This window comes from Typopeltis vanoorti, chromosome 23, assembly GCF_054136105.1.
Source record: "Typopeltis vanoorti isolate ZY-2024b chromosome 23, IOZ_Tvanoo_1.0, whole genome shotgun sequence".
Classification (NCBI taxonomy): domain Eukaryota; kingdom Metazoa; phylum Arthropoda; class Arachnida; order Uropygi; family Thelyphonidae; genus Typopeltis; species Typopeltis vanoorti.
The window spans coordinates 50723535-50744015 of NC_143571.1; the positions used below are offsets into that span (position 1 = coordinate 50723535).

Below are 20481 nucleotides of genomic sequence, written 5' to 3' on the forward strand. Positions count from 1 at the left end.
TCTAATTGCGCATTGCATTGTTCAGCATTATGTGTGTTTATGCATTCATGTACATGCGTTTAGCTACCAATGGTTAAGATCTATTTTGACAAGTTGATACTGGGGTTTATATTTAGATGTTTAGGATTTAATGCCATTTCCAAGGATATCAGCAATATCACAAAATATGCATAAGAGTAGAAATAATAGAAACATTCATAGGCTTGACAAATATGCTTGCCCACTCACCCATGGCAAGTAGATTTTGTCAGCTGGCAAGTAGCTGTAGACATAAAAAAAATATAATTTTTTTTTTATTAAATAAGCATGACTTTCCAAACAATATTTTTTTAACTTTAAGAAAACACAAAAGAATATTTGTAAAAGTCCATTTTAGTAACAAAAATTAATGTAACCAATTGTATTTTCCAAAAATACAATCTTATTTTTACTGTTCTTTGTATTCTTATTTATTTGTCCTTCTTGGAACTCCTATTAAATTATTAGGACATATAATTTTTAAAAAAATAGATGTGGGTGGGGTGGGGTGGGGGTCTATTCATAAGAATCTGTAACAGTACTCATTCAATTTTTTTTTTTTTTTTTTTGCCAGTTTTAATTATGAAAAAAGTTTATGGAGTACCATTTCAGACTATTTCATATATGACATGTTACCATGCTTTTTATTGTGTATAATAAGTTTGTTTTACATTTTGATATTTAGGACCATCCAACATAGGTACTGCTGTGGCAGCATCAATGGCTACACTTACTAACAGCACTGAGCCTGTTCCTGATAATTTGATAGGGGTGGCATATAATTCAGATTTTCCAGAATTCTTATATCCCAATACTTCAATAGTACAACATGGTGATTATCTATTGACTGAACTACTAGCTGATGAAGATCTTCAGTTAATGGACATGGAACCGCCTGTCCCAGAAGGTATGTCTCTATTTGATGATTTTGGTAAAATAAAGACAAGTAGTTAGCTATCTATCAATTCAGACTTTTTTTCAATTAATTTATATTCTCTTTTGTTAACTGTTGTCAGTAACCTTTCTCGCATGCACACTTCCCCCCCCCCCCCCATTTGAGAATCATCACTAATTCTTTCCACTGCAATTATCCTTTAACATACAACATCAAAGGAAGATCCTTTTTGTGAGTTCTCTTTTAAGTTATAGTCAAGTATTATATTATTAAATTTTATATATGATATATATATATGCTTACTAGTTGACAAGATCATCTTACATAACTATATATGTATTGCCTTCTTCTCTTAGTTTGGTGTTTAGGTCATCCTCCCATTTCAGATGTCATTCCAATTCAAGATTTTAATCATATTTTTTATGTGTATTTTTCTGTATATGTATTTATACTACTCACACACAAGAGGTCGAAGACCTATAGCACATCAATTCTGTTATTGGGTGAGAGGATAAGAAGAAGGAATCCATTGATAGGCTTCTTAATAATTGAAAATTGTAGTCTTTGATGAAGACAGAATGAGGGAGGGTGTTTCAGAGAACAGAAGCAGATGGAATGAAAGAGGAAGGAGAAGTTGATTTGCTGAGTTTGGAGCTGTACAGTAAATGAATGCTGACCAGAAGCTGCTCTTGTTAGGTAATAGTCTTGGAAGAGGAGGAATGATTTATGAAAGTATTTATTGAAGAGACATAAGGAAGAAACTGAATATCTGTGAGAGAGAGTGATTGGAGTAAATCTGTGAGAGAGAGTGATTGGAGTAAATCTGTGAGAGAGAGTGATTGGAGTAAATCTGTGAGAGAAGAATTTTAAAATAGCTCTTTTCTGAATAGCATCAAGTACTCTTAGGGATTTTTGGTACACACCTCAAATATGTGAGCAGTATGGTTATACCAGTTTTTTTTGAGGCTACAGAAGATTTGTGTTTGTGCCATACAAAGCAGGTGTAAGTCACTCCAAGAAAAGACAACTAATCATGTTTGGAGAGCTGGATATTATCAAAGTAAGAGGAAGTGATGCAAAATCTTTCTTATAAGAAATTACACTGAACTGTTTCATTAGCATTGAAGTTTACAGGAGTTATTCTCATTCTCTTCCTGAAAAATATCAAGACATTAGTATTTAGAGCATTTGTAATGAATGCACAATATTCGTTTTATGTGTATACATTGATTCACAATATTTATAATATGAGAATGGAATGGAGAACTTATAGAACAAGTAAACCATTTCAATTATTTTAATGAAGACGGCAAATTAAATATAGAACTAGGCAATAGAATAAGCAAAACTAGCCCTACCATACTAGTTATTATACCATATTAGGTATGATAATATGGAATAAGAGAAAACTTAGTCAAAACACTAAACTAGCTCTATACAAGACAGTGTGCAAACCAACTTTATCTGATGGATCTGAAAGCTGGGTCAGAAGTAAAACATTTGATCAAAGACTAGATGCCAGAGTTCTGAGAAAAACTAGAATAAACAGATGGCATTGATGGTGGAATCATATTAAAATGAAAACTTTGTTAGCATTCAGGAATATGTGAGCAGAGCTAATCTCAGGTGATCTGATCACTTAAACAGACTGGGAAAGGAAAGATTAGTAAAGCAGTTGCTTGATGGAAGGAAAAAGACCCAGAGGCAGATCAAGATCTGACACTATTGGCCCTGATGAATAACAGATTAATTTGGAGGAAAATTGACAGTAAGAAGTTAGTACTAATGTAAACTTTTCATGTAATACTATCATATTATTCTATACACTCCTTTAGGGTACATGTCGGGAATTTGATGGTGGCAATTATATAATTACCTGATACAAGTACAGATTTATACTAGCTGCAGAGATTCTTTTGTGCAAATGCATCAGCAGTCTTGTCTTTGTTGATTTTAAACATTAGTTTATTACTCTTTATAGAGAAAATTTCCTAATGATCTGTGTATGTTTCAGTATGGTTCTTATATGTAAAGGAAGGCCATATTATGTTACACTACATGCAATGTTATATTTGAATTGAATGATGTATTTATTAAGTTTCTATCTTGATGTCTTCTGTTACATATAATTTTTATAAAAATACTTGGTTTGCTTATTCATCACACTTTTAATGTATGTATTCTTGACTATTAGCTTGCTCTGCTTATTAAAATTGCATATTGTTAAAATGTATTAAAGATTTGCACTTGTGCACTTATTTATATCTTTACTTATTTATATAGTTCTCTCTCAATTATCCAACCTTCACATAACCAATTCTTGAATGGATTAGCATTAGCTAACTTATATATAAATGCTATCTAATTTGTCCTGTCCTTGTAAGCATCCTGATTTTAATTGGGTTATTGAATGAAATTTTTTTTTTATTATCTTTATTATTTTTTATCAAGTTTACATTTACAGCATAGCTCTCATAATATAAGTCAAAAAATACATAAAATGATCAGATTATCTGTATTGTATATAATTCCTTCCTAAACTTTCTGGCTTACCTCTCCCTCTTTTTTGCATGTTTTTCTATTTAACAAAATATATAACATATGAGGGGGGGGGTATCTGGAAAGTTCTGATAAACACCTAGAGCAAAAATGATAATAAAGCAGTGGATATAACCACAAGAAAGAACATATGAGGATATAAGAATATAACAGCATAATGGATATTATTTATGGGAAAACTCCCATGTTACTCCTCTTAACAAACTATTATATTTACGGCTATTTTGCCTGCTTCTGTTTAGGAGTGCCCCTGTTTAAATGTCATCAGCTTTTTACTCATGGATTCTTAGGGCATTGTAGATGTATATTTACCAATAAATATATGTAGCATAAAGGAAGAGAAATTTACACATACCTTTTTCTGGGAGTAGTGGCTTTTCTTCTTTCTGCGATGTCCAAACTACTGGGGGGGGGGAGGCAATGTGGGAGAATTAAATAGAAATGGAAAAAACTCGGGTTTTTTGAATAATATATATATATATACATATTATATTATATTATATATATTATATATACTATGTATATTATATTATATTATTAGGGATGGATGGAGCGTTTTTTTTTTATATTTATATAGGGTGGGAAAGGGTGAAGGGGTTGAAAACAGCAACTGATTTTTAGAGGGGGGAAGGGGGTTGACAGGGTGCGGTCTGTTTCAGCTATGCTTGCTCGTCGTCTGAACACATGGAGGAATTGTAAACAGGGGAACTCCTAAACAGAAGCAGGCAAAATAGCCGTAAATATAATAACAGCATAAGTTACCTTCATAACTCTGATAGCATGTTCTTTGCTCAAATAGCAACTAATATGGTTATATCAGTTGCTATAATATCATTTTGTTCTAGGTGATTATCAGAACTTTCCAGACCCTCTCCCCTCGTAATATAGTAGCCTAGCAATTTATATAACTAGTCCTCTGTCTAGTGTCGAAAAACTAAAGTGCTTAATTGTGAAGATTACCACCATCTTCCAGCAAGACATGGCATGGTCAACTATATTGAAATTATATCTACAATATTTTACCAGAAGTCCAGATATAGAAGTCAATATAGACCAGAAGTCAAGATAATTGACTTCTAGTCTACATTTTTTCATAAATAAATATATAAAAATTCAAGATCTGTCTCAAATAACGATTTCATTTATTTTTAAGTATGATTTATCAAACTTTGTAAATATTCTGGTATTTATTTGGTTATATATAAAATTCTATATCAAAAAAGCATATGCATAATTTGAATAAGCATAGGACAGTGCTTCTCAAAGTGTGGTATACATATCCCCAAGGCTATGCAAAATATCTGGGGGGGGGGGGTACTTTAAAAAAATTTGATTAGTTTTTTGTTTTGGGGCCTCATCTGGTTGACAGCACAATCATGTTTCATCTTCATGGTACGAACTGTTTGCATTAAAAATTTATATTCACATAATTCAAACCATGTTTGGAACTCTCCACTAAATTGCGGAATCATACATTTATACCTGTTTAATCGTGCTTGTGTCACAAGTTGTGACTAATGTACACGTTATATTATGTGAATTACTATTTTACACATTTTACATTAAAAAAAAAAGCCATACAGTTTCATTTCGAAAGGCAATGTAAAATTACATAGGAAAAGTGGCTATTAAAGATCCAACATTATTTCAAAGCCGAATGTTTGTAGAAACTTATGAAAGTTCATGAAATTTGACCTCAGAGCTTACAAGAATACAATCCTTGGCATCAGAGTTGCCTTAGCTTGCACTACTTAAAAGAACACGACCGCTGCCCAAATGCCTGTATGTTCATCTTTTATTAGTGCCTTTTTTTAAGGTTTCGCTGGTCTGACAACTGTTGTTCTACAAAGCCGAATGTTTGTAGAAACTTATGAAAGTTCATAAAATTTGACCTCAGAGCTTACAAGAATACAATCCTTGGCATCAGAGTTGCCTTAGCTTGCACTACTTAAAAGAATATGACCGCTGCCCAAATGCCTGTATGTTCACCTTTTATTAGTGCCTTTTTTTAAGGTTTCGCTGGTCTGACAGCTGTTTTGAACCGGTTGGCTCTCTTCAGAGACTAGGCAGAAACTTTAAGGTAGCAAAAATTCTCATTCGGTGCTAAGAAATCAAATGTTAGAGAAGTGTATTTTTTGTAAGTGATCTCTCTCTCTCAAACATGCATAAAAGTAATTACTGAAAAAAAAAAAAAAAAAAGCCTGAAATAATTTCAAAATTCTAACATGTTTCCAGTATCATTTACCAGCAATTCCATTGTAATTTAATGAAAAACACCAGGTGATCTGTATCACCCCTATTTCAAATAGCAGATTGTTCACCCAGCATATCAAACAGGTCTGACTTTCAGGCACTATTTTACATAATACTTAATTTATTTTAATTATGCTTAAATTTACCAACAGTCAGTAAGCCATATTCTTTCTTATATTATAATTAAACTTTATTTTTTAGGTGTCTGCAATGTTCCTCTAAATTCTACTGAAGATAACATGGATACAAGTAGTGACTCTGCAGTGTCTTCCATGGGTTCAGATTGTGTACCCTCGATATCAGATGGCGTATGTATATATTATTTATGTATTTATGCTTTTTCTGCTAGATCATGTTGGCTCAGTATATAACATCACACTGTAACATGAACATTTGAGAATATCTTTAGGTGATGGATAATTTTCATCACCAGTGCAAGACTATCATTTTTCTTCAAAAAGTTCTTTGATCTTTAAGTTTCCAGATTATCCAACCTTATTCTGCCCACAGCTACTGCATTTAGATTACTGTATGATAGGTTTGTGATCTTCATGGTTGGGATGGACATAAAATTGTTTCAACTGGAGGAAGGAATTTGAAATACTATATGAATATCAAATGGTTGATAATCTACTAGTCCTGCTAAAAGTATTTTGTATGGGTTTTAATAAAGTAATGAAATTCGAAGCATAAAAAATATATTTAATATGCAGTTGAGTGCCTCTGAACTAGTAAATGTATTTCAACTTTCTGTATACATCTCAGCATTTCTGGACTATCACAAAATTATTTTTAAAAATAAATTTAGTACTGCCTTTGTATCAAAATGATATAAAGGCAGTACTGAATTTCAACTAACTCAAAATAAGATTCTTTTTAAGTGCCATTTCAATCTTAATAAGATTGAAATGACACTCCCCCCCCCTCATCTTAATGATTATTAAGATGAGGGGAGTGCTGTGTTGAATGCGGAGTTTCCACTGTGGTGATTTGTTTTCTTTTCAGAAATGTCTCGATACTAAGCACAGTAAGTGCAGATGCATTTATGATTCAGAATCCATTTGTCTGAGCCAAATGCATTTCTATAAGCATTCTAAATTATTAAGATAAAACAAACTATCCAAACAGGGGTCATCTTCCTATATTACTTTGATGTTTGCAATTCCAACCAGTTTCTCATTTCCACTTGAAACCAACCAAGCTGGAAGAAATAATGAAGTATTTGAAGTAAGCAGTGACCTAATATGGATTGTTCACCTGTCAACCAGAATACTAGATAATTTTCTCCATATACCTTAAAGGTCATCTCTCCAAAAATTTATTATTATCTCAGTGCAAGTTTCTTCTCTTATAGGATGCCCTTTCCTTATTGTACTCTTAACCTTGTGTCTTTTAGCATTATAAAGCACCAAGTGGGATGACCTCCAATACTTTTCTCTTTCCAATACATAGTCAGACTAGGTTTCTACTCTTCTGTTGTAAACACCTCTAATAGAGTTACAGAAATTATCTTCACTTGGATGAAGGCCCTCATTCCATAGTCCAGTCAAAATTCTGTCCACTATTCAAGCCAATGTTACCAAGATAGTTCAAAGTAAAAATTCAGCTTTTTTAGTGAATGTGAATCCGTGAAAGGATGTTAGCCTGTAGTACATTTTTATTGATACTGTGGGTGAGCTAAGAATTAGATAATCTGGAAATTCTGGTCTAGAGACCAAGGATGGAATTTTGTTAAGTCGCTTCAGGCATCCAATAAATAGAATATAGGTTGTGTTGAGCAATTCAATTTATCTACTTCCCAAAGATATTCACAAAACATCCATCCCCATAGTGGGATTCACATCACAGCCTTTTGTGTTGAAAAGCAAGTATGCTAAACACTTGGCCAATCAGGCTGGCAAATATTACAAATAGCTTGGGACAAGGATTCCAGCTTCATTCTCAGGCTACTGAAGTATATATATCAAATGCAAAACAACCAAAAACAATTGAAAAATCTGAATTTAAAAGGGTCAAAGGCTCATACAAATGGTAGTCATCTCTTCTAGTTTCTTGTAGAGGCCGTTTGACACAGATTATGCTCATATATGTTGCCCCCCCCCATCCAGATGATACTACTATAGCAACCTGTAAATTAAAGATACCAAGAAATTATATCAACAACTATAGCAACCTATAAAGATAAAGTTGATTCCTAGTAATTCTTCTCCAACTCCTGTGCAAATGACAAAAGAAAGCACATCTCCTACCCTGTCTGAAACAATGTTTCAGACAGGGTAGAAGATGCCTCCTGTGGTTTTTTCCAGAAAGAACAAGAATATTAAGTAACCTTTGTTTCAGTAATGGAATAGTGTGAGTTGGTATAATAAATATAAAAATAGAGGAAAACTCACATAAAAAACTTATTTAGTGTAAAATTTTTGCTTAAGTATTAAAATTATTCAGTAAAGAATTATAGAATGGTAATTAAGCAATAACAGAGAATTTTAAAATGCACCACCTTACTAGCTATTGTATTTTTTTTTTTTTTTTTTTTTTTTTTTTAAGTTAGGAAATTATTGACTTTTTAGTTATTTTACATTAGCTTCAAAGGCAGGGATTTTTAGAATTTCTATTATTGTTTAATTGTCACTCTGTAAATCCTATATTGATGTCTGTGACACTCAGGCCAAATTTTTACATTAAATAAGTTTTTTATGTGAGTTTTTCTTTATTTTTATATTTATTTTTAAATAACCTATTTACAAAAAAAGTGTTCTTGTATTGATAGTATCTTCTCAGTTGTACTTAAAATTGGTATTCTAGAATTAGCACACCCTGTATCATCTCTGCACTGTTTTATACATTCTTTCAGAAATACTGTGACATTATACTGAGAACAACATGTAAACAGACAAGAGAAATAAAGAAGATTCATTAGTCATAAAAATCAAGTATTTCAGATAGTAACAGCAGCTAACTGTATATAACAAGTGCCTTGAGATGAATGATAAATAATTAACTTAACAATATTTTGACACAACTTTTGCTCATCTATGCTGTCTGTCTCCCCCTCCTATCCAGATGGTACCACTATAGTTATATGTAAAGATACCATGAGGCCTTCTGTTCTGACATCCTGGAGGTCAGTGACCAATCAAGGCACTGGTATTGACAGGTGGATGCTTCATTCCACACGATCCCCATGTTCAGTGGGATTCAAATTAGGGAATTAGGCAGCCAGGGGAGCACATGGAATGCTTGAATGTGCTCCTTGAACCATGATTGCACAATGTGAGGCTTGCGACACAGCATTGTTTTGCTGGAAGAGTCTAATTACATTGGACCACTGGTTTGAAACAATCTTCAGGTATGAATTATCACCCAAGATGCATGGGTGATAATGATATATGAGGTTTATCATATTGGAGTAACTTTGCTTCAGGAAGTAGAGGAAATAAGGGTTTGGGGATGGGGAAGTCAAGTTCAGGAAACATGTGAAAATTGTAAGAGTGACCAAGAAAATTGCTGCTATAATGTGAAGAACACTGGCATTTATGGATAAGGAGGTGATTATTTCACTGTATAAAGCATTAATCAGTCCTCATTTGGATTTCTTTACACAGATCTGGCAACAAGGAAACATTGGGGAGAGTGCAGAAGAGAAGAACTAAGACTGTCTCAGGACCCTGGAATATTGTGTATGAAGACAGATTGAGGTAATGTGGTCTTCAGCACTTGGCAGATAGGAGGAAGAGGATGGGGGATGGTGATATGATTGAGATGTATAATTTGGTAAGAGGAGCCTATCAGATATATACAGGAGAATTATAGCATAGGATGATAGGCAGGTAAGAATAGGAAGTCATCCCTGAAAAGTGTACAAAGGTTGTGTGAGTATGGAAGTGAAAAGGAGGTGTTTTTTTTTTTTTTCCCCGATATTGCTAAGTGCAAAAATTATCTACTTTAGCCAGAGAAGATGAAATAAGGTTTATCATATTGGAGTAACTTTGCTTCAGGAGGTGGAGGAAGCAAGGGTTTGGGGATAAGGAACTTGTGAAAATGTGTTGCCAGAGTGGGTGGTGAGTGCTCCAACACTGAATGTCTTCAAGGCAGAGTATGGTAGTTATTGTGGTCCAGGCGTGTTGATGGTCTAGTCAACCATCGTTCATTAGTCCACAAGGCTTCTATATGTTCTATTTTTTAATTCTTTTCTATATATTATTATTATTATTATTAAGAGAGACCTCTAGGGAGTCAGGAACTCATCAAAGGAGTCCATACTATTTGCACCAGCTACCATACCTGTTCTTGAATTCATTCATGCTACTTGCACACACAACATCCATCGGCAATCCATTCTAATCATGCACTACTCAATAAGAGAAAAATCTAGCCCTTCCATCCTTTCCCTGCCCTCCATAAAATAAAAAATTGCATCTACTGAAATTCTATAGAACTGTAGAATATGTCATGGATTCAGTACTGAGGCCATATGGCATCTCTCTCTAGCATACCATAAGCAGGATCAGAGTTAGCTGCCTTTTTTATGATTTCCTCAGAAATTTCTTTCTGAGTTTTAACTTCTTGCAAATGTTGTTCTTTCTGTGTTGTGTTGTTATTGTAATATCAGTGTGTTAGCATGCAGATACTTCTCAAGAAAAAGTTACTGATTGGGTGTTATCATTTCTGGATAATGATTAACATAGTTTCTTTGAATGTTATAAAGGTTTAATTTTGTATGTTAAACTTTATTTTAGGAATGGGTAGATTCATGTTCTGAAACATCATCACATCAAGGTGATCATGATCCTTCTGTTCCTATGGGAATAAATACTTCTCTTGCTTTAGCATCACAGATGAGTGGCGGTCATTCTCACCATCAATTTTCAGCTCATCATCAGTCACAACAATCAGGAGCACAAAAGAAATACAAACTTTTTGGAAGGAAACCTGCAAGCACTCAGGATGTAAGTGTTTAATAATATAACTTATTCACTGTAGATAATATCATTTTTAGTGTGAAATAAAATTGAGTTTTAAAATCAATTTGTAATATTTCTTTCCTTATTACATATTTTTATCTTTATTTTAAATGATATTCAGAACTACATATTGGTATTTTATATGTATTATTATTAATTAGCTATTTATAAGTTGTACTTCTCTTCAACACATGATGTTTTCTCTGCACAAGAGTTTGGAATATTATTTGGGGGGGGGGGATTTCATTTAGTACATGAAATAAGCTCTACCAACAAACAAACCTGAAAAGTCTGTATTGGCTCAGCATGGGATTGAAACTGACCACAGCATCCTTTGGTCCAGGACTCGCCTCTTACATAGATCCCATTATAGGTTTGAACATTTGTTCAAGGAAAGTGTGGAGGCCTTGCTCCATCGTCTCAACCTGAATCGTAATGACTGTATATCTATATCAAAAATCTGGTAAAGTCTAATCAATATTACTCATAAATTTTTTTTTTTTTTCAATCATGTCTCTACTTTAAAATATTCCGTTTCATACTTAGTGATATAACATCACGCGGCATGTTCTAATTTAAACGATCTATTGTTAATATTCTAGCTTGTATTTTTTAAAACTGTTCTTGTAATACCACTGATGATGGTCTGCTATTTCCAGACCAAAATATTTGGTTAATTAAATATCTTTCTTGTGTTTACGTGCATTTATCATTAAGCTGTACCAGTTGGTGCAGGTATGTTGTTTTGGGTTTGTATGTTGCTATGTTGACATTATTATGTGTGTATCTTCAGTAAAATGTTTCTTGCAGAACATTTTACTGAAGATACACAACAAATAAGATTTGTTGTGTATCTTCTGTAAAGAGGCTCTTATTTACTACAAATAAGAGCCTTGAAAGAATAAAATTACATTATTACTACAAGAAAGGAAACTTTTAAGCATAATGTGCAACAGTTAGATAAAAGTTATGCTAAATAATCTTAACACTAGTAACATAACAGTGGTGATTATAATACATTACATTTTAATTTCAGATTGTTCTACATCTCCTCAGCTAATTTTAAAGATATTTTCAGATTTATTTCTAAATCTATTGATGATCTTAGTCTTTTTACAGCAGAATGATAATGCATGCTGCTAATCATGTCCTCTTATTGGTGAAATTTAATCATAATGATTTCACATATATTTAGTAATTAATCACTCCTTTTATGCCGCTAGGATTATGTAATAACTGCTTAATTTGACACTTTGACTGAGGTGTTATGCATGCATCATGGCTTCTGTTAATATCATCCTTTCTCTTTGAATAATATGGTGCATGCATGTGTGTGTGTTCTATATAAGTGCAATATACTCCCTAGAAGATGTCAGTGATACACTGATGAAATTTCCATAAGTTGTAAATCAGATTTTATACCTTTCATCGATGTCCTTCCATCCTCTAAACTCTTATGTCAATAGTATGTTTTTTGTATGATGCATACTTTTGCTATCAACTAGTTCTTTATCAGTCATACAAGTAGTTTCATGCAACTTGCAGAAATAGCAGTAAAGAAGTTGTGCTTTACATCGTCCTTATTAATCACATGAACAGGTTGTTTCTTGTAATAAACATAATTTGCTGAATCAGTTTTTAGGTTTCATGTGATAATGAAATGTGTGCGTGCTTGTTTCCCCTGAGACGCTATTCAAGTAAGTTAAAATTTAAATCTCAGAAAGATTTCAACAATCCATGGTTAGTTTGTAATAGTAATTGTGCTGTGACAATGCGGTACTTGTTTTATTTAGCAGTCTTTGAAAGTATGGAAAGTCCATGACTTACAGGGATTTGAGTTATGCTAATTCGTAGATATGCAGTTAAGGTACTTCAGCTTAGACTAGCAGTGTCCTCTTTCAAGTGCCACTTTGAACATAACAAATGACTTTCCTGGTAAGCTGATGCATAGCTCATAGCATCATTGCCATTTTATTTGTTTCTACCTTAAGCATTAGCTGTGTCTTGTTAGTGAGCCTACATAGTACTTATTGGAAATAATATAAATCCTAAATATGTCTCAGCAAAATAATATTTCCCTTAGTCTCCATAGGGACTATGGAGACTAAGGGAGATATTCTTAAACAACATGAAAAAAAGGTAATAAGTTCATAGACATAATTATGTAGCATATACAAAGTTCAGCCAATGCAATCTGTGATCACTTTCAAGAAAAGAGGCATATTAATGGAAGAAATGGAACCACTATTGATGATTTAGATAGAAGATGTGCAGCAGCAAATGTGTTACATGCTAAAAGCTGATTTATGAGGAGGATAGGGAGAATAGGAAACTGCAATAGTACATAACTGTAAATATGTACTAGCACAGACATGTAGTTTTTATTTTTTTATTTTTACAATTACATATAATTTTATATTTATATACTCAATAGTGTTAAACTTTGATTAACGGAATTCCTAAAAATTCTGAATGTATCACAGTTTAACAAGAGAAAAAAAAAAGGGGTGGTGGAAGAAAAAAAGGATGGGGAAGGAAATTTCCTTAGTAAAATGCTTGCTTCTGAGTGTGTACTTCTACTTTATAAATAAAGGAAGGAAAGGGAGTTATTTATGCAAAGTTCAGTAATACGGAATAATTCAAAGTTTGTCTAATTATAATATATATATATATAAATCTCTGTATAAGTGATAAAAGTAACTTATGCAAAGCCAGTAGGGTAGAATAAGAAAAAAAAAAATCTATAAATTATGTTATGTAGTATCCTGATCAGTATAGAAATTTACATGTTAGCACCATGACTTGCATTTTTCATTGCAAACAAAGGGTTGAAGGTCACGTAAATAGCAAATGAAGGAGGGATCAAAGCCCCAATCGGACACATAGGGTAGAAGTGAAGAAAATTTAGCATACGCTATTGAGCGAGGGCCACGTGAGTGATGTACTCTAATTCGTTGGACAAGTTGCAGAGATAGCAGTGATTTGCTGATAGGGGGAAAGATATAAAAAGGTTAGCAACCCCCCCCCCCCTTCACTCGTGAATTTTTTTTTTCATCGGTGTTTGTGCAGTTCCTGGAGTAGCGGTAGGAAGTCTCGTCTTTGCCGGCAGAAGAAGCAACCTCGGCCAGCAAAAGTCCCAAGAGGGGTTATCGGAGATGAGTGTATATCTATATCCGGCGGACGAAGGCCGGCAATTGTCAGATGAAAGACTGAAACAAAGATTCGTTCTCCTGATTATATGAAGGAAGAGTCAACTTCCCGTCTGGTCCGGATATAGCAGAGCGGTGTTAGCCATACCAGAGTGGTGCAAGCAGTTCGCAATGGATCGAAAGAATACTTCCAGTACAAGTGCCAACCAGTCTGAGCAGTAGGACACTTGATTCAGCCAGAAGTCGTCAGGGAACTACAAAATACTGTGTAAAAGCCTTGGTGAATGGTATCGTTATAATTTCTTTATCGTTTTTATGTGTATCGGTTTAAAACTTGTAACGGGGAAAGTTTCATGCTAGGACAGCAGCACGCTAAGAAAAGGAATGCTTGGTGTGTCCTACAGAGAACTTAGTAAATGAATTACTGAACTGGCTAAGGTGTAAGAGAGAGAGAGAGAGAGTTTTAGTTGATATATCATGATGTGTTATTGACGTTAAATGAATGAATATATCGTTGAAATAATAGAAGAAAGTGTAGTATTGATTTTTGGGGAGTAATTGTTTCCCAAGGAAGAAAAATTTGTCTATGTGCAGACTGTAGAAATTTGCCACATGAGTTGGGCCTATGTGCTAACTTTTAACTAATAATGATGTTCTTGTATAATGAATGATTAGTGCTTAGTATGAATTTTATATGAGTTGTAAATTATATTTGTGTGTCAATTAAATCCATGTTAAATTTTGAGAATTTGTATTTTCTGCATGATAGAATCCGATGCACTGCCTGCAAAAAGATTATCATACAAACCTAAGTGGGAAACAAAAGGGTTAGGAGGGTTTAGGCCACAATTGCAGTTGATATTGTAGATCTCTGGAATCATCTCCTGATTAAGACTTCCCAACTTAATATAATTACCTTAGGTGGCTCAGTATAAAATAAATATTCCTAAAGTTATAGGAGATGTAATTCCACAGAAGTATCCATGCAAAGTTACCTCTATTCACGGACAACCCTTATGCTTGGAGGTACCACATGACTTTTGGACAATTTTCCGAGTTCTAAATGTAAAGTTAGTGTAAAGAGAAACCGGGGACGCAATAATAGGATACTGAGCAAACTTTCATTTTCTCAAAATTTTCTTTTCATAAGCAGAACCTGTTTAGCTTTAATTATCTTTTAAAACAAACGAACATATTTGTCAAAATATGCACCATATTTAAGCATCATTTATGCTTATGCAGAAAGAAACCTTATGAACGAATTAACTGCATAGGTCAAGGACTTGCTGTTATTACTAAAGACATCTGATGATAATGGAATATCATTATCATCAGTTTTCATGTCGCCTTGATCATCTCTAATTCCTTTTGTAGTAATCTTTCCTCCATTTCTAAGCTTTTTTTCAGTATCCTCCAGAATATTTTGCCCCTTCCTGATATTTATTTTTTATGTTCCAGTAACTTATATGCTTTCTTCTTTTCTGTGACTTACTCTTTAACTTCCTGAGACCACCATGAAGTTCTGATTTTTCTCTACTTACAGGCAAATATGTTTTTCATATTTTTAATTTTTAAAGTTACTTTAATTTTGGCAAGAGTGTAGTGACAAGGAGGTTGAATATTGTCTCATATCCCTCTCTTTTACATATTTACTTTTTAGACAATAAAAATAAATTAAATGAAAAAAAAAAATAAAGAAAGAATTATCCCCCATTAGTAACACTACATCTCCTTTGATAAAATGAGCTATAGCATTTTATACCTTATGATGTGTTTACATGTCATCATGCAAATATCGCTAAGACATAAAAACACAGAATGTGCAAACTATGATCATAGCAAGAACAACATAACAAGCTAGTGGCATTAACATCTTTAAAGATATATAGTGGGATCTATATTTGTAAGTAGTGTTACTATCTTTATATTATGTTTTTATTGTTAGATATTTTGCTAATTATTCATAAATAAAATATGTCTGTTATGCATTTCAGAGTGGAAGTGACAGTGGATTTTGTGAATATAATCCTGAAGAGCATTTTGAAAAGAATCCTCAGTATATTCTTCTTAAAGAGCATGACAGAAGCACTTCTGCAGATTTCCCCTATCCTGTATCAGAAGCAGTGACATCACTAAATGCTAGAAATCGTTTTTGCAGTGGTGATCCCAGCAGTCTTCCTCCTCCTGGCAGTTTTACAGATCATATACATCATAACCATACGTACCATCTTCCATATGATAGCAATAATATTTCACAGAAACCAGTTATGAGAGATAAAGTCAAACTTGAAGATCAGGATATTGCCAGCAAAGATGAAAAACGTGCTAAACAATTGAAAATTCCATTAACAAATGAGGACATTATCAACTTACCTATAGATGAGTTTAATGAAAAATTATCAAAGTTCGAACTAACAGAATCGCAATTGTCACTTATCAGGGATATTCGAAGAAGAGGAAAAAATAAGGTTTGTCTTAATTTGTATATTTGGTTGTTTAATATTATATATATGGACTGGTATTAACAGATATATACATAAAAAAAGCAAATATAATGTAGTATAGAACAGTGACAAAAAAAAAATGTTGGTCTTTCTCTGGGAGACCTCATTTACAGTAGTAATTGCATGAACTATATGAATATCCAAATTTCTTTATAACCAAATATATTTTAGATTAGCTTTATGTTAATTGCAGGTGGGGACCACCACTCCACACTGATTAACCTGCGTATATTCACACTCATATCTAAACTTTCTCTGATCTTATCTTTTTATCGCATCTTTTTTTTTTTTTAAGTTTTTTTATGTACATATTTATATGCAAAGACATAACAGTACCAACATATTGCATATTAGTGCTAAATTTTATACAATCATTAATTAATTTTAATTAAACATAACCTCTCCACACCAGCTATCTAATTATTTCTTAAAGCTACCTCTAAATTCACAACTTTTGTAACCCATAGTTAAAGACCATTTTCTATATATTTTAACTCTAATTAAAAACTTATTAACTTTCCTCTTTAATTAATTTTTACAGTACTGTCTAATAAGGCTTAGTCAGTAAAGTGCCTTGAATTAACTTCATCAGATTCCAGATATGTGCCATAAGAGAATGTGCAGGGTGATATGGTATTGCTAAATGAAAAGTTTATATCATGCTAACTTCCTATCAACAATTTTCTTGGAATTAATTAATCTGTTATCTGTCAGGTCTCAAATATGTCTGATCCTTGGAGTTAGGTCTTCTAAGGCCTTGTTCTTCAACCTGTGGTTCCTGGTGGTCTGCCAAAAATTCTTCGTCTCTCAGAAACAACACTAGAGCCATCTCTAAGCTCTAAGCAGCAGCAGATGTCGCACTAGCTAAAAACTGTAATTTTATAACATTGAATTTAATAAATAAAATACTATCTACATTGGTTTATGTTTCTGTCTCAGCCATCAGCCGGTCCGCAAAATATTTCTCCTATTTTCCCCGGTCCGCAGGTGCAAAAAGGTTGAAGAACGCTGTTCTAAGGCACTTTTAACTACATCAATCTCCCTAGATTTTGGATCTTTTTCCTGTCATTCTAGTATCACATCATATGTTTTGCTAATCTTTTCTCTCCCATTCTGTTTAAGTGATCATACTCCTTAATTAGCTCTTTTCACATTCCTGTCTTCATTTTTTAATATGATTCTGCCATTAATGCCATCTGTTCACTTCCCTAATCTTCCTCTGAACTCTCACTAGTCCTTGATCAAGTGTTTTATTTCTAATTCAGCTCTCAGATCCATAGGTTAAAATTGGCTTGAACACTTCTTGTATACAGCTAGTTCAATGTTTTGAACTAGCAGTTCTAATTTGGTTGTCTGTTTTCAGATTTAATTTTCCATCTCACTAAAAATTGTGCAGAATTGAAATATTTTAAGGTTTCCATTCAGAATGCAGCTGATGTTTTCAGTATTCTTGCCTGTTTTCATAGTCTTGGTATTGCTGATTTTCATACCAAATTTATTACATTATCATTCAATCTAGGGTAAGGAATCCTGCAGATGTACTGGATTTACTTAAAAGTATTACACAAAAAGCAAATTGCTGAGCTGAATATCTCCAATGTAGATGTCAGGCCTAATGCTCCTTTTCTTCATAATATAGTCCATATAGATCAGAATAGCAGTGGAAGTAATGTACACATTTCTCTCTCTCTCTCTCTCTCACTCACTCGCCTGCTTTAGCAACAAACCATCTTCTATATTTTTTTCACTTACAACTGAAATATAGACTATGTGTGACTCAATATAATGCCCCATTTACACAATATAATTGTAGAATTTTGAACAACTTTTCTCTTGGCATATACATTTTCCACATGTATAAAACTTAAATACAAATCTGTGTTTTTTTCCCATGAATATGTCTGAACTACATAAAAATAACTGTTTTACATTATTCATAGTTATAATATTATTGTTGAAGTATTGATTCTTGTGAGTGAACTGCATTGTAATTAACATATAACACAGTTGAGTCATTCAAGGCACAAACACTTGGGTACTAAAAATAAAGAATTTGCATTAGTAGTAGTAGATTTATTTTTTATGAATAACAAAAAAAATTCAGATAACACATTACTTTATGTGTATTACTCTATGTTAGTAATGCAATAAAATATTCATTGAAAAGAGCCAGTTTACATTGATTTGATATATATAGACAGGCAACTTTTATATATAACATGGTACTTCTCTAATACAGTTTTACTCTAACATGATTTAATAACAGAACTGCAGCAAACCTTGCATAACACAATAGGGTATTTTTGAGCTTTTTGTGAAGAAAACTGCTATTATGTTGCATGTAATTTTTTCAACATTTCTATTCTATTTTGTGAATTCCAGGTTTTGACTTGCTAGCCATTATAGGGGGGGAAAAATTGGGAAATTATTATTATTAATAGAGAGACCTCCAGGGAGTCAGGGACTCATTCATCAACTGAAATTCTGTATGATCCTTTCAGAAGTTTGTAAGTCTCGGTCATATCACCTCCTCTTTCTCCTGTTTGCTAGTATCTGCAGTCTACAAATTCTCAATCTGTCTTCATAATCATTCATGATTACCCTACCTACCTATCTTTGCATCAGCAGCAAATAGCTGTATGTCACCTATCAAATCCCTCCCAATATCATTCATGTAAATCCTTTTCTGTGATGTTGAATGGTTTTGGAAGATTATTTTGGTTTTTATTTGATCACTTATAAATTTTTCTGAGTAACATATATTTTTTATATTTTCTGGGAAAACTATATATTTTTTATGAACCATATTGGACTAATTTCTTTGTTCTGAATTAAATTACAGTCCTAAATTATGCATAATGAAAATAATAAAAGCACTGCTCAAAATAAACTTTATTTCTGTATAATCAGAGATACAAATTATATATTTTATTTGGTTCATCTTAAAAAAAAGAGGGGGGGGATATCATACATTGGAAAAAGTTTAAATTTATTTGAAACAACAAAGAAAAATGAACAGAAAATTAGAACTGCTGTTGATGCAGGATCTTCTGTTTTGCAAATATGAAGCTTGTTCTCATTTGATTGTGCTTGATTTTTTAATTTGAATAGGAAGAAAATTAAATCAACATTTATTATCATATGTCATGACAGTTTGTAAGCTGTTTGTGTAGTTATTGCTACTTTTAATAAATGTTATGTGTCCAGTAGTGGTGTATGTAGTTTCTGGAACTCACCCCTCCCCCTCCCCACACACTTTTTGTACTGTCCTTAACATGGTTTTGCACTACATGAGATTAAATAGGAACCTAACTAAAATGTTATACGAGGGTTACCTATATTATGTGTTTTAAAATGGTTATCTGGTAGTTTTCAGATGCTAGTTAATGACATTTCTTCAAAAATGTATATATCGTTTAATTACTGATGAATTCTTATCTGTTAGGTGGCTGCACAAAATTGCCGTAAACGCAAAATGGATCAAATAATGGGTCTTCAGCAAGAAGTTGATGCTTTGCATGAAGAAAAAGCAGAAATGGAATCAGAACGGGAACATCTTTTAATTCAGCAGAGATCAACCAGAGACAAATTTGCTAAGTTGTACCAGTTAGTGCTTCGAGCTGAAAACCTCCATCCTCAACCTGATCCCCCAGATTTTTTCCCTCAGATGACACAAAACAGCAGAAGTAGTGATGTTCAAGTAGCAAATTCAACTTCATTTGAAGTTGAACCAGAAAGTGAAACTAATAAGGGTGCACGAACAAAGAGAAAAGTGGACAAAAAATGATATATTGATTTTCTTCAGAGATTTGCAAAACCTTCACTACAGATTTGATATATATATATATATATATATATATATATATATATATATATATATATATATATATATATATATATATATATATATATATATATATATATATATATATGTAATCTTCATTATCAGTTTATAGACTAGAAAGAAAATGAACCTCATTGTGATAACTGTACAGGTCATTAAGACAAACTGTCAATGATGATAAATTGACACTGACTTTTCTTTTGTAATATTGCCACACATGTAGAGTATATTAACAATTAGCTCACACTATTATTTCTTGTATAATGGTGCTGGGATAACTGATGTACAAAATAGA

General features: G+C 32.8%; 1 protein-coding gene across 2 annotated transcripts in view; it reads left to right on the forward strand.

Moving 5' to 3' along the window:
- Positions 1-20209, forward strand: part of cnc (NFE2 like bZIP transcription factor cap-n-collar) — a 154642-nt gene extending 134433 nt beyond the window's left edge. For both annotated transcript variants that reach the window (XM_090412962.1, XM_090412961.1), the window contains exons 6-10: positions 704-925; positions 5927-6033; positions 10465-10674; positions 15833-16306; positions 19788-20209. In XM_090412962.1, the coding sequence (XP_090269088.1) occupies positions 704-925; positions 5927-6033; positions 10465-10674; positions 15833-16306; positions 19788-20129 (1355 nt within the window). In that variant the 3' untranslated portion in view covers positions 20130-20209. The remainder of the gene's footprint in view (positions 1-703; positions 926-5926; positions 6034-10464; positions 10675-15832; positions 16307-19787) is intronic.
- The last annotated feature ends 272 nt before the right edge of the window (positions 20210-20481 follow it).